Below are 14,609 nucleotides of genomic sequence, written 5' to 3'. Positions count from 1 at the left end.
CGCGGCGGATAGAGCCGCTCAGAGGCACCGGGGGAACGGCACGCACCGCTCCGCCTCTCCCCGCACTGTGCCCCGCAGCGCTGTGCCCGGCCCCGGTGGAGGGGGGGGGGGGGGTCGGGGTGCAGCTCCGGGGGCTCCATGCGAAGAGGGCTGAAGGTAAGAAGGGAGCGCGGGGTGAGGGGAGGGCAGGTGGGGGGGCACGGCCGCCTCTTGTGTTATGGGAATGGGGGGGGTCTGTATCCTCTGGTTGTGTGTTTTAGGGGGAGGCTGTGAGCTGCCCCCCACCCAGCCGATGAGGGATGGGGGCTGTGTTGCCATTGGTGGTGTGTGCGTGTGTTCCGGGCGGGGGGGGGGGTCAGTGCTCCCGCAGTCCTGCGGTGAGGATGGAGGTGTGGGGGGGGGGGGGGGGGGGGGAGCAGGAGACCCCCGACTTCTGCTGCCTGCGGGAAGGGGCGGTCAGCCCCAGCTCACCCATCCGCAGTGATCGGCCGCGGGGACAACCGTGAACAGGAGGGGGCATGGGGAGCCCCCCCCCCCAATTCGGGGGCACCCGCTCCCCTTAGCCGCTCCCGCAGTGCTGAACCCCCCCCTCCCCAATAGCCGGGCTGGGAGCAGGGGGTGCACGCAGCCCTCACACGTGGGGTGCCCCCCCCCCTCTCCTGCGCCCCCCATCCCGCGGTGTGTCCCGGGCAGGAACTGGCCGCTTCCTGCCCGCACAATTCCCTCCCCGCCCTGCTCCTCCCGGGACATTGTATTCGCAGCCCTGGCAGGGCCTTCCCCCCTCCTCTGCAGCCCCCTCGGATCCGGGAATTGCTCTTCTTCCAGCGGAAATCCTGCCCTCATTGCCAGCGGTGGGGCTGGGAGGTGGGGGCACAGCTGTGAGACGGGCATCACCTCTGGGGAGGGGGGCGAGGGGCACCCCCAGCTATGGGGCAGGGCAGGTGGGTCTGCTCAGGGCCAAAGGCTTTGGGGTGATTCGTCTCATTGCCTTCTGCCCCGGGGTATTTGTGGGGGGGCGATGCAATGCCCCACTGCTACCTGGGGAGCACACTGGGTGAATGGGGGTCAGCAGCCTCCACAGCCCTCACAAAGGCACGGGCAGGGGAAGGGACTTGGGTGGAATGCATTGCCTCCAACCGTGTCCCCATTGTGCCCCACCAAATTCCCACTGGACTGTCCCCATGTCCCCATTGAGGTACCACCACGTCCCCGTTGCCACCACCCCGCTGGGATGGCTGCTCTTGGGCGATGCTCTCCTGCTGTTGCATCCTGGCTTCATCCCACCCCACCATCTCTGCTGCTGTCCCCACATCCTCTCGTCCCCTCCCCTTCTTCACATCCACCTGCCCCTCTGTGCTGGTCCCACAGCTGGGATTGGGGCTGGGAGCTGTGAACCACCGGCCCTGTGGGTGCTGTGTGCTGCAGGGTTGGTTCCTCTTCTCCAGGCTGGGCTGCGTCACGGTGCCCAGCACCTCTGGGTTGTAGGGCCATGCAGGAGGACGTGAGAGTGTGGGGTATGGAGGTAGCGTGCAGCTTGGGGGGCTGCCGCTCAGCCCTGCTGGGATCCCTGCTCTATTTCCCAACCCAAAGCCTGGGCCCGTGCCGGCCAGGAGGTTCCTTTAGAGGCTGCAGCTCCTTCCCCTTCCTCCCCTCCTCCTTCTCATTGCTGCACTCGCTGGCCTCTTCCTCCTGCCCCGGTGGAGGTGCTTGTGGGGCTGACGTGGTTCCTCCTGCTGCTGCCCACACGTTCCCAGGAGCTGAGGCCACCACGCTGTGCACCTTTGGCTCCATTCCTTCTCCCACTGCAGCCTGTGGTCGTGACTGAACCCTGCATGGTGTCCCCAAGGCCAATGGGGTGACATGCAGGGTGACCCCGCTGTGGGTCCCCCCTGTTCAGGATGTGCCACGATCCCACAATTCTGTGATCAAACCGTGGGGCCGAGGCTGGCCCTGCACCCCATGTGCGCCCCCGCTGCTGGCGGCCGTGTGGCTGAGCAGCTTTGGGACGGCAGCCATCCAACCCCAGAAGCTCCCCGTGCCATCAGGCCCTGGAAATCGGAGCAGATGGATGGGAAGTGGTGACGATGCTGACCCGTGGTGCTGGGGGTGATGGAGGGCACGGCGCTGGCAGCACGATGGCACTGGGGCAGGTGGGGCTGCCAGGAAGGGCTCGGTGGCCATCTGCTGCAGGGCCAGGTGCCAACACGTGGCTGTGGGGCACAGGGATGAGCGCATCCCCTCCCCAAGGATGGGAGCAGGGAGCTGTTTGGGGGGCTGAGCTTTGGGGTGGGTGCGATGCTGCGGGGCAGCCCTGCGAGTGCGGGGATTTTGGGGGGTTGGTGCTTTCCTGCAAGTTTGTCTTTCGCCTCCGCTGACCCTGGAATCTGTCAGTTCGGTGCAGACGTGGAGTGAAATGGGAAGCTGCTGTGAAGGGGAGGGGGCTTCCCATGGTGGGGGTTTGTCAGTCGAAACGCTGATCCCGTGTCTGCAGGAGGAAGCCCCAAAGAGCAGCCAAGCACTTTGGGTTTGGCAACGCTGCCCCGTCAGCAGCAGCCCCCGTTGGTTTAGGAAGTGGATGAGGAGAGCCAGCTCTGCTTCTGCTTGGTGTTCTGAAACCCTTCTGCCAAGAGAGGGAAGGGAGAATCAGATGCTGCGATGGGGGAACCCCGCTCTCCACCACCACCGCTCCAGGCTCTCCCACCCCTGCAGCAGGACCGCAGCCCCCATCCCACCATGGCACTGCCATGCTGCAGGCTGTGAGCCCCCAACCCCAACCCCGTGCACCCGGAGGAGGTGGCGCCAGTGCTGGGGACACAGCTGTCCCCACCAGGAGCCCTCCTCCTCCTCACAGATGCTGCGCGGCTCCGGATGGAGAAGCACGGCCACAACCACAGGGAGCCCTTCCTCCCGCAGCCACCCGACCCGTGGCAGCTCTGGGGACAAAGCTGGGGGCTCTGTGTCACCCTGCCCTGCTCCCTCCAGCCCCTCTGCTCGGACAGAGCTGCTCGGTTCGCTGGGGACACGACGGGATGTGGTTTCAGCACACGCAGAAGTGCTTCAGCTCCTGCAGGGCTGTTGCAGAGACCTTGCAGCCTTTGTAGGAGGATTGCATCCTGTGCAGGGCTCCTGGAGATGCAGCAGAGCCCTTGTGGGGGTATTGCAGCCCACGTGAGGTTTTTTAGCTGTGTCGGGTTCTGTTAACCCACACAGAGGTGTTTTAGGCCGTGGAGGGGTGTTGCAGCTCATGGAGGGGCATGGAAGTCCGTGCAGAGTGTTGCAGCCCACGCGGTGTTGTTGCAGCCCATGCAGTGGTGCTGCACAGATATTGCAGCCAGCGTGGGGGTATTTCAGCCATGCAGGGTTGGGTTAGGCTATGCAGGGGCACTGCAGCCCCATGTAGGGGTATTGCAGCCCCCACACAGGGCTCTGCCCTCCGCCTGATGCCTCTCCCAATGCCTGCAGGTGCCTCTCTTCCCCGAGCTGACATGGAGCAGCTGAAGTGACCCGAGGAGCTGTCACAGTGAGTGGAGACACCATGGGTGGCAGCACCAGTGGGTGCTGGGGGGACACAAAGCCCCCCACCAGGGCTGGGCAGGGGCTGGGGGTCTTGGGGGGTGGCACAGCGCTGTGTCCATCTGTCCCACAGGCCGTGCCAGGATGGGCTGTGTGCACTGCAAGGAGAAGATGTCCGGCAAGGGGCAGGGGGGGAGCAGCACGGTGACCCCCGCTCACCCGCCCTCCCAGTACGACCCCGACCCCACGCAGCTCAGCGGTGCCTTCACCCACATCCCTGACTTCAACAACTTCCACGCTGCAGCCGTGCCCTCCCCTGCACCCTTCTCAGGGCCGAGCTTCTACCCCTGCAACACGCTGCAGGCACACAGCAGCATCACGGGTCAGTGGGGCGCGTGTTGGCGATGGGGGTGGGCTGCACCCATGGGTGCCGGGTGGGGTGGGCTCAGCCGTGTCCCCTCTACCCCCCACTGTGTCCCATAGGTGGGGGTGTGACGCTCTTCATTGCCCTGTATGACTACGAGGCCAGGACGGAGGATGATCTGAGCTTCCAGAAAGGGGAGAAATTCCACATCATCAACAACACGTGAGCTCCCGACGCGTGTCACGAGCTGGCCGGTCTCAGCAGAGCAGGGTTGGGGGGGGGGGTTGTGGTGCTGTGTGTGGGGAAGGGATGCGCAGGGCAGGCAGGTCCGTCTGTCCATCCCTCCTCCTCACTGTCTGTCCCTCTGTCCCAGCGAGGGTGACTGGTGGGAGGCACGGTCACTGAGCTCAGGTGCCACGGGTTACATCCCCAGCAACTACGTGGCCCCCGTGGACTCCATCCAGGCAGAGGAGTGAGTATTTGGGGCGGGGGGTGGGCACCCCTGGCAGTGCTGCAGTGACGGCAACGTGGGGCTGCGGTGCTGGTGAGGGGACCCAAAGCACCCTTGGGTGACAGCAGCCCCTGGCAGGTGGTACTTTGGAAAGATCGGGCGCAAGGATGCAGAGCGGCAGCTCCTGTGCCACGGCAACTGCAGGGGCACCTTCCTCATCCGTGAGAGCGAGACAACAAAAGGTATGGGGACAGCAATGGGGCCGGGCCTGCGTCCCCCCTGTCCCCACTCCTGACTTCTGCCCTATGTAGGCGCCTACTCCCTCTCCATCCGGGACTGGGATGAGGCCAAGGGCGACCACGTGAAGCACTATAAGATCCGTAAGCTGGACAGCGGGGGTTACTACATCACCACCCGGGCACAGTTTGACACCATCCAGCAGCTGGTGCAGCACTACATAGGTATATGTAGGTGGGGAGGGCTGGGGGGGGGGAAGAAGGGGTGATGGGACCCCCAGCTGGTTGGCTAACTGGGTGTAACTGGAGAAGGAGGGGGACCCCCAGGTGTGCGCAGTCCTCTGTTGGGAAGGAGCACCCAACCTCTCCGGAGCAGGTAAATGGCCCCCAGGTCTGGGTGGGTGTCGGTGGGGTTGGTAGGGATGCAGGGATGGCCCTATGGGGGGAGCATCCCACGCACGTCACAGGGGTGAGTGCAGCTCTACGGGGGTGGGGGGCGATGGCACGGATCCCCCCCTCCTTGCTGATGCCTGCCCCCTCGGTGCGCAGAGCGGGCGGCCGGGCTGTGCTGCCGCCTGGCCGTGCCGTGCCCCAAAGGGACCCCAAAGCTGGCCGACCTGTCGGTCAAAACCAAAGACGTGTGGGAGATCCCCCGCGAGTCCCTGCAGCTGCTGCAGAAGCTGGGCAACGGGCAGTTCGGGGAAGTGTGGATGGGTAGGGCCCGCGTTCCCCCCCTCGCTGTGCATGCTGCCTTCATCCCATGCCATCCCCTGCCTCCCTTCCCTCCCCCGCCCCCCCTCCCTGCACCCCTGCAGAGTGCAACGATGGGTTGTGCCATCAGCTAACCCGAGCGTGCCCCGCTATGAAGCCTCAGACCCTGGGATTAGCTAAGGACGCCTGGGAGATAGAGCGGGAGTCCATCAGCCTGGACAAGAAGCTCGGCATGGGATGTTTTGGAGACGTGTGGATGGGTAAGGGGGGGCTGGGGGCAGGCAGAGCCCGGTGCCACGGCAGGTGCCCACCATAGGGGAGACCCCGGCATCACTGCGGTGTGGATGGATGGGGAATGGGGTAAGGCTGCTGTTAGCTGAGCCCGTGGGTGCCTGGTGTGGAAGTGAGGAAGACTCCTTGCCCTGGGTTGGGTATGATGATATCACGGACCTTTCTTGCCCTGCCCTGATGCCCTCAAGTCGTCCCTCCATCCGTCCATGCACCCATGCACCCATCCATCCCTCCATCCGTCCGTGCACCCATGCACCCATCCATCCATCCCTCCATCCATCCATCCATCCATGCACCCATGCACTGCTGCACCCTTGCACCCCTCCCTCCTGGCCCCATCAGGGCCGGCTGTCCCCAAGGCTCCAGGTGACCCCCTGTCCCCAACTCAGGGACGTGGAACGGCACCACCAAGGTGGCAGTGAAGACACTGAAGCCAGGCACCATGTCCCCCGAGGCCTTCCTGGAGGAAGCTCAGATCATGAAGAGGCTGCGGCACGACAAGCTGGTGCAGCTCTACGCCGTGGTGTCAGAGGAACCCATCTACATCGTCACCGAGTTCATGAGCCAAGGTGAGGGACGACAGCACCTGCAGAGCTGCTCTCCCATGGGCATCACCCAGCACGGCTGAGGTGCGCAGGGACCTGGTCCAAGGGCTGCGTCCCTATGGGGGTGGGCATCCCCGGGGGGGCACAGCACTCCCAGCGCCACCCTCTGCCCACAGGCAGCTTGCTGGACTTCCTAAAGGACGGGGACGGTCGCTACTTGAAGCTGCCCCAGCTGGTGGACATGGCTGCACAGGTATTGGTTTGGGGTGAGCCATAGGGGCTGCACCCAGTGCAGGGGGGGGGTCCTCACGGCTTCCCCACCCGCAGATCGCCGCGGGCATGGCTTACATCGAGCGGATGAACTACATCCACCGGGACCTGCGTGCTGCCAACATCCTGGTGGGCGACAACCTGGTGTGCAAGATTGCCGACTTCGGCCTCGCCCGCCTCATCGAGGACAACGAGTACACGGCACGGCAGGGTGAGCCCACGGCTGGGCTGCTGCGGTGGGGGTGGCTGTCCTGCCCCCAGTGTGCTGCGTCCTGGTCACAGCTGGTGCTTGGAAGCCTTGGGTGATGGGACCCATGGATGATGGGTAGTCCAAGTGATGGGTACCCGAAGCTATGGGTACCCAAGTGATGGGTAGTCGGGTTTATAGGTACACCAAGCGACTGGGATCCTGGTTTACAGATATCCTGGGTTATGGATATCCCAAGCATTAGGTTGTCCAAGTGTTGGGTTGTCCAAATGTTGGGTTTTCCAAGCGTTGGGTTGTCCAAATGTTGGGTTGTCCAAGTGTTGGGTTGTCCAAGCGTTGGGTTGTCCAAGTGTTGGGTTGTCCAAGCGTTGGGTTGTCTAAATGTTGGGTTGTCCAAGCATTGGGTTGTCCAAGCGTTGGGTTGTCCAAATGTTGGGTTGTCCAAATGTTGGGTTGTCCAAGTGTTGGGTTGTCCAAGTGTTGGGTTGTCCAAGCATTGGGTTGTCCAAATGTTGGGTTGTCCAAGTGTTGGGTTGTCCAAGCGTTGGGTTGTCCAAATGTTGGGTTGTCCAAGCATTGGGTTGTCCAAGTGTTGGGTTGTCCAAGCGTTGGGTTGTCCAAGTGTTGGGTTGTCCAAGTGTTGGGTTGTCCAAGCGTTGGGTTGTCCAAATGTTGGGTACCCTGGGTTATAGGCACCCCAATTTATGGGTACCCTAAGTTAGGAGTATCTGAGTCTGTGGGTACCTCAAGTGATTGGTATCCTGGGTTGCAGGTTATGGATATCCCAAGTAATGGGTTGTCCAAGTGTTGGGTTGCCCAAGTTTTGGGTACTCTGGGTTATAGGTACCTCAGTTTGTGGGTACGCCAAGTGATGGCTATCTTAAGTGATGGGTACCCCAGGTTATGGGTAACATAGGTTATGGGAACTACAGCTGGTGGGGACCCCAAGTGAGGAGTACCAAAGTGATGGGTATTCCTCAAGTGACTGGCACCCTGTGTTACTGGTGCCCTGGGTTATGGATATCCCAAGTGGTGGGTTGTCCAAGTGCTGGCTACCCTGGGTTATGGGGGACCTTAAATTATGGGTACCCCAAGTGGTTGGTACCCTGGGTTATGGGTACCCCAGGTCATGGGGACCCCAAGTGATGGGTTGCCCAAGTGATGGATATCCCAGGTTATGGGGACCCTATATGAAGGGTGTACCCTGGGTTATAGGAACTATGGATGGTGGGTACCCCAGGTTATGGGAACCCTGGGTTGTGTGCACTCTGGCTGATGGATACCCTGAGTGAAGGGTTACCTGGGTGCCGGGTATCAAGATCCTCTCAGTGCACAGCTCCCCATATGTTGGACATCCCAGTGCCAGTGCTGCAGGTGTGGGGTACCCCAGGGGGGGGCAGGTGCCTCGGGGTGCCCAGCCAGGACTCACCTGCTTCCCATCACCCCTGCAGGTGCCAAATTCCCCATTAAGTGGACAGCCCCAGAGGCAGCCCTCTTTGGGAAGTTCACCATCAAGTCAGATGTCTGGTCCTTCGGCATCCTGCTGACGGAGCTGGTGACCAAAGGCCGGGTGCCCTACCCAGGTACGGCCCCATCCACACCCCCCCAAGTGCCTCAGCTTCCCCACTGCCGCTTCCCCATGGCAATGGGGTGTCCCGTGTCTCACAGGGATGAACAACAGGGAGGTGCTGGAGCAGGTGGAGCGGGGTTACCGCATGCAGTGCCCGGGTGGCTGCCCCCCATCCCTGCACGACGTGATGATGCAGTGCTGGAAGAGGGAGCCCGAGGAGCGTCCCACCTTTGAGTACCTTCAGTCCTTCCTCGAGGATTACTTCACAGCCACTGAGCCCCAGTACCAGCCTGGGGACAACCAGTGACCCCACGTTAGGAGGGCTGGGGGGGCCGATCCTCCCCTTTCTGCAGGGGGTTTGTTGCTCTCATCGCCTTCATCCCCTGTGAGTGCCTTTGAGGCTGTGCAGAGGGTGCCCTTGGGGGGCTTTGCACAAGGAGTTTGGACTCAGGGGGCTGCGCCGTGCCCAGCTGTGCCCCCCTCCCCCAGCACCTCTCTCATTGCCTTCACAGCCAGCTTTGAACCTGAGAAGTGCTTTGGATGGGGGAGGAATGTGCCCCCCCCCCCCCCCCATCCAGCACACAGGTGTCCTGAGGGTGCCCCCTCCCCATCTCACCACCCAGCTCAGCTCTGTGCAGCTGCGGGGTTCAGACCCCAAATCCTGGGGAAGGTCATCTCACCCCCCCTCCTAATACTGTCTTTAATTTATAACCCCCCCCCCCCCCCAGCAGCCATCTCCCCCTCAGAGACCCCTATAATGGGGGGAGGGAGAGAGAGAGAGGGGCTGCTCCTTGCCTCACCCGCTGCTTTCTTCTCCTCAAAGCAGAACCAAAATCCTGAAAGCCATAAACTGCTGCTGCACTGAAGGAGGGACAGAAGGGGGGCTGGGGGGACCCAGGGCAGGTCTGTCTCAGGGGCTGCTTCTTGGGGCCCCATTGCCTTATTTGGGAACGGGGAGGAGGGGAGCGTGGGGCAGGTTCACCCCCATAGTGCCTACAGGGGCTCATCTCAAACCCCCAAATCCCCGCAGCGAGCATTAATTGGGGAGGGGGGGGGGAGCAGTGGGGGAACACGGGGCACAAAGTGAATGTGGTGGCACTGGGGGGTTCGGGGGGCCCTCCTTATGGCCAGGAGCCCCCTACAATGGGGGCAGAGCTGTGCACTCAGGCTGTGCCCCCACCTCCCCCCCCCCTCAGGGATGCTGGGGGAAGGGGATGGGAAGGTTTTGTTGTTAATTTTTTTTTTTTTTTAATTCAATCTGTAAATAGAGAGAAATAAAAACCTTTCTAACAAGCGTGGGGGGGGGGGGCTGGGTCCTTCTGGCCCTACCTGTGGGGGACCCTTGTGTGAGGGCAGAGGGGGGGGGGCCCACGTGTGAGTCTGGGGAGGAAGGGGTTAATTTCCCCTGCAGCTCAGCCCCCCCACAGGGCCCAGCTGTGGCCGCTAATGAATTCCCCAGCACTGATGGAAGGGGCCTGGGCTCGGCCCCACATGGGGGGCTCAGGGCTGGGGGTTGGGGCCGTGCTGCCATCTCCGTGCGCCTCTCGTCTCCCGGGTCACCACACGACACCCACAGCCATGTCTGCACCCTGCAGTGCAGTGCCTCCAACCCCCAGCTGCCTGCTTTGCCCCCAGCTCTCACTGCCTGCACTGTGCACATGTGATGCCATGCACGCGTGCTGCCTGGCCCCGGGCTGGCTGTGCAGAGCGCAGTCGGTGTGTGCGTGTGCATGCAAGGTGCTGCCTTACCTCCGTGCACACGCCTGCATGTGTCTGCATGTTTGCACGCCCTGCTACTCGCTGCGTGCATGCACGCACACCCAGCATCCCAAACCTGCTTGCTGGGAGCAAACGGTGCACCCAAAGGATGCGTCCCTCATCCCCACAGCGACAGCTGGGTTGTCCTTTTCTAATCCTGTTGCAGGCCCTGCTTGCAAGGGGGCCTGGCGCACCCCTAAATGAAGCGAGGTGCCCGCAGCACCTTGGCAGTGCTGGGCAGAGCCCGTCTGCAGCTCAGCCCTAACAGAAGCAGCCTCACTTGGCAGTGAAGGGGTTAAAGGGCGCAGTGTGGCCCAGCGTGGCTGCAGGCTGTGGGGAGGGCATCGATTTGATGTTAATGCCATGCTCCATCGAGCGGTGAGCGGTGGGTGGAGGGACAGCCACCAGCCCCGGGGTGGGGAGGGCAGAGCACAGCATCCAGATGGGGGCTATGAGGTGACCCCTCCCCGCCGCCCAGACCCCTGTGGCATCTTCTGGAGGGGAAGGAAAAGAGCTCAGCGTCACCTCCTGTCCCCACGTCCCACGGAAGCGTGGCGCCGTGTCTCCCCAGTGTTCCTCAGGGTCGCCATCTCCCCTGGACCTCCTGGATGTGCCGCCCTGCTCTGGGCTGAGAGGGGGGGGTGTTGGGTTGGACCAAGGCTGCCCACGCCGTGCCAAGCGATGGGCGCAGGTGTGAGATGGCTGCAGATGGCCAACACTGCAGCCCTGGCACGACGGAGCTGCCACCAACCCCCACCATGGGGACCCTCACCCAAAGCTGTCGCCGCCGAGAGCCGCTGGGAAGGATCCTTCCCCACCCAGCGCAGCACTGGGGGTGGGGGTGGCTTCGTCCCCTTAAGAGCTGAGCTCCCCAGGGACGGCAGAACACAGTGCTCCCAGGTCATGGAGCAGATCTGCGTCCCTGCGGAGGCGATGACCAGACAACGGTGGAGAGTGGCCAAGAACGCAACGCGAGGCTTGGCCGGGTGCAGCAGCGCTGCTCCAGCACTATGGGAGCCGTGCCCACGGGGGAAACCGAGGCACGGAGGGACCCATCTGCAGTCGCCCCACGGCTCAGCAGCAGGCGCTGGGAGGGGACGTGTTTTTCCATGGATGGAGTGGAGGAACAGCCACGCACCGGCCTGTGACCGCAGCTGGGGAGCACGCCAGGCTGTGCGCAGCTGCTCGCCTCCTGCCTGCGTTAATGACGTGGCCTCCCTGTCCCCACCTCTCCCCACAGCTTCAGCTCTCCAGCCTCACGGCCCCGGTCGATGGGGAGGGATTGGGGGCGTGAGGTGGGATGTGGGGAGCGAAGCAAAGCACGGGGATGTTTGGGGCTGTGGGGTGCCGGGGGGGAGCGGTGCTCAGCCGGGTGACTCTCAGCAGTGTTGGCAGCTGAGCCAAACCCGGGGTGGTTTCACTGCCTGGGGAACGCCCTGCTCTGCCATTTCGGGGGTGGTTGAGTCTCTTCCGCTGTGGTGATGGGGGCAAAATCAGGATGGCCTCACAGCCGGAAGCCCCCAGCCTCAACTGGAGCTGCGGAACCCGCAGTGCTCTCCAGAGGCAGCTCCCACATCCCTGCAAAGCCCCTCTCGCCGTCCCCTCTTGCGCCCACTTCGCTGTCCCCAAACCTCCCCCGACCCCCCAGGGTCCCTCCTCGGCGACCTGGCGCTGGCTTCGGGGGTCCCAAGCGCTGCCGCCGGCCACGAACTGCGGGAGGACAAACACTGCACGGGGACAAGGGGTCACCCGCCGCACCGATGTTCTACAGGGCTGGGGAGGGGGCTCGGAAACCGGGACAGCCGCCCACCGCCACGACACGAGGACACCCCCACGGCGCGGGGACGCGGGGACAGCGGTGGCCCGGCGCGGCGCAGCAGCCGCTAGATGGTAGCGTAAGCCCAAGGCTCCGCTGCTGACACAGCACTGTCTGCGGGAGGGACAACGCGTCCGGGTGACCCGGGTGGCCCTGGGGAGCCGCCTCCCTCCCCCACTCCGCAGCCAGGAGGAGCCACGCGCGACGCTGCGACGCGAGCGGTGTGGGCGCCGCTCTCCTTCCCGACGACCCCCAGCACGGCCCACATCCGCGGCTCTGGACCCCGCTCCATCCTCCCCCCCCTCCCCCCAGCATCCTCCCTCCTCCCAGCCCAACCCCAACCACAGACCCCCGGGTGACCCACGTGTCCCGGATGGACGTGGGAGTGCTGCCCCCCCCCCCCGCGGATCCGGGCAGAGCCCACCCGTGGGGACCCCCCTCCTTCCTCCCCTCCATTCCCAGCCCAATGAGGGCTCCGTGCCAGACTGATATCTATATATATTTTATGATAACTATAGAGATGCACTTCAAACCTGACAAAGGACTTTGACAGTTTTAAGCATCTCTTTGATTAATACATGACCTTTTAATGCTTCGGATTAAATTAATAAATCTTTTACATTCCAACCCATCCTTGCTTTGCAACGTTTTCATGCGACCTTCTGTGCAAAGCAGCCGACCTGACCTCCGTCCCAATGCACGTGCAGGGCAGGAGCAGCAGCACATGAGGCAGGTACAGCAGCATATATGGGGGCAGGTACAGCACTATCTATGGGGCAGGTACAGCACTATCTATGGGGGCAGGTGCAGCAGTGCACATAGGGGCAGGTGCAGCGATAGACGGCCTTGCAATGTTCACACGGTGCAAAACACAGCGAGGCGAGGACGGAGGGATCCTCCTCGTGTCGGAATCATCCCTAAAAATAGCAAGAAAATTCAAAGCTGACATTCAGGGCGAGGGGATGAGGAAGCCTGCAAAGTTGCTCACTCAGCCACCAGCGATTGCAGCGATCCTGTCTGCGTGTGCAGATTCCTCTGCTGACCGGGCTGGAGCGCAGGGCTGCTCCTCTCCGCGTGGTTTCCAGGAGGTGGGAACGATGCGTGCGGGTCCCTGTCCTCTCTCTGTCCCCCATCCCTGTGACTCCCATCCCGTTGGGGTGCGGGGATGGAGCTGATGGATTTGGGGATGTGATAATTCCCTGCTGGAGGGTTTGCTGACCTCCTTCCCCTGCCCGGTTTGGGGTCACTGCACGGCAAGCCCCGACCCTGAAGCTGAGGGCTGCTGTGCAGTTGGGTGCTGTGTCTCTCCCTGCACCCATGTGTTGTTCCGGCAGTGACTCACGTGTTATTAGCAGCCAGGCAATATTCCCAATTCCCTGGAGTTAACCCTTTGCTCGTCACTCACACAAACGGTGTCACAACAAACAGCAGCGGCGTTATCTGCTTTAATGAGATCGGATCTGCCAGGCTCTGGGAACAGCGCTGGAGGGGAAGCAATGGGGGGATATTTGGGGGATGGAAATCAGGGGGGGTGGGGGGTTGGGGGACAGCCCACTGCTGTGCCACCCTGGGGCTTTGGGCAATGCTCAGCCCACCAGTGCCAAGGATGAGGGATCCTCGTGCGTCCCATGCATGGAAGTTAGGAGGAATTTCTTCCCAGACAGGGTGGTGGTGGTGTGTTGGTAGAGCAGAGCTGGGACAGCTGCCCCGGGGCTGAGGGGGGTCACTGCCCCTGGGGTGTTCCAGAACCATGGATGTGGCACTTAGGACAGCGGGCAGCACTGCTGGGATGGGTTTGGGTTGGACCTGGTGGTCTTGGAGATCTTTTCCAACCTGAACGGTTCTGCGCTTCCAGGAGTTAGGAAACAGCAGGGAAGTTTCCCGCACCGCCAGACCCTTGGGACAGCATCTAAGTTAAAATAATAATAATAATGATAATGATGATGATGATGATGATGATGATTAGGTGATTTAAAAATTAGGGTGAATAAAAAAAAAGGAAAAGGGTGCGCGCATGGGGCAGATGTGCGCTCCGCGTTGTGCGGATGCAACCCAGGAGAGGGCAGCAATGCCCCGCACATCCCGCTGGGGAGGGGGGGGGGGAGGGGGGAATCCGGGGTGCAGAGCACCCGAAGGGGGGGATCACCCACCCACCCACCACCCCACCGCTGAGAACCCCCCTCCCAAAATCGAGCGCAAAAGCCGCGCACCCATTTGCGCCCTTCCCCGCCTCCTCTGCGCGCTTCGCAGCAACGGGGAGGAGAAAAGCGAGGCGGGGGGAGGAAAGGAAGGAGGGAAGGAGCTGAAGGGGGGGGGGGAGAGGAAGGACTACAAGGCCCGGCATGCCCCGGCGGTGCTGCGCGGCTCCCCGGGGTGCCGGATGCTGGCCGTGCCGCTGACAGCGGAGCGGAGCGCGGTCCCCGCCGCGCACGGAGAGGGCAGGGCGCGCCGAGCCGCCGGCTGCGCTCCCCCCGCTCCCAGCCCCCACAAAGCCGGGAGCGGCAGAAGGCAAGAGCGAGGGAGGAGGAGGAGGAGGTGGAGGAGGAGGAGGAAGGAGGAGGAGGAAGGGGGGAGGCAGCGGCAAGCAGGGCTCTGCTGCGCTGTGTCTTTCTTTGCTTTCCGCAGGCGGCTGAGCGGCGGAGGCGCAGAGGGGAGGTCGGTTCCCCTCCGCCTCGCGCTCCGCTGCCTTTTGTGTGTGTGCGAGGCGAAGGGGGGGGGGGGGGGGGCGGGGGGGGTTTGGGGGGAGAGAGGAGAAAAGGAGGCAAAAAAAAAAAAAGCGGAAAAAAAAAAAAAAAAAAGCGAAAAAGCCGAGCGGCAGCGGGGAGAGAAAAGCCAGGAAAAATCACATAGAGAGGGGTGGAGGGGGGGGGAGAGGA

At 62.8% G+C, this 14,609-nt stretch overlaps 1 protein-coding gene across 3 annotated transcripts; it reads left to right on the top strand.

The window, feature by feature from the left end:
* Positions 1–3,657: 3,657 nt before the first annotated feature.
* FGR (FGR proto-oncogene, Src family tyrosine kinase) lies at positions 3,658–8,466 on the top strand (the record flags this gene model as incomplete). 3 transcript variants are annotated; one of them, XM_079545980.1, is made up of 11 exons in its annotated part: positions 3,658–3,895; positions 3,997–4,099; positions 4,251–4,349; positions 4,467–4,570; positions 4,640–4,789; positions 5,380–5,535; positions 5,956–6,135; positions 6,288–6,364; positions 6,439–6,592; positions 8,041–8,172; positions 8,258–8,466. In XM_079545980.1, 11 exons carry the CDS (start codon positions 3,658–3,660, stop codon positions 8,464–8,466), a joined length of 1,602 nt encoding a protein of 533 aa, XP_079402106.1. The 3 variants fall into 3 exon arrangements, with proteins under 3 accessions (XP_079402106.1, XP_079402105.1, XP_079402107.1); XM_079545979.1 differs by lacking the exon at positions 5,380–5,535 and adding an exon at positions 5,114–5,278; XM_079545981.1 differs by lacking the exon at positions 5,380–5,535.
* Positions 8,467–14,609: the final 6,143 nt, after the last annotated feature.

The sequence above is a fragment of the Tetrao urogallus genome, assembly GCF_951394365.1.
Source record: "Tetrao urogallus genome assembly, chromosome: 23".
Lineage (NCBI taxonomy): Eukaryota > Metazoa > Chordata > Aves > Galliformes > Phasianidae > Tetrao > Tetrao urogallus.
The sequence above is the reverse complement of the archived record's forward strand: the minus strand, read 5'-3'. Positions and strand labels throughout refer to the sequence as shown.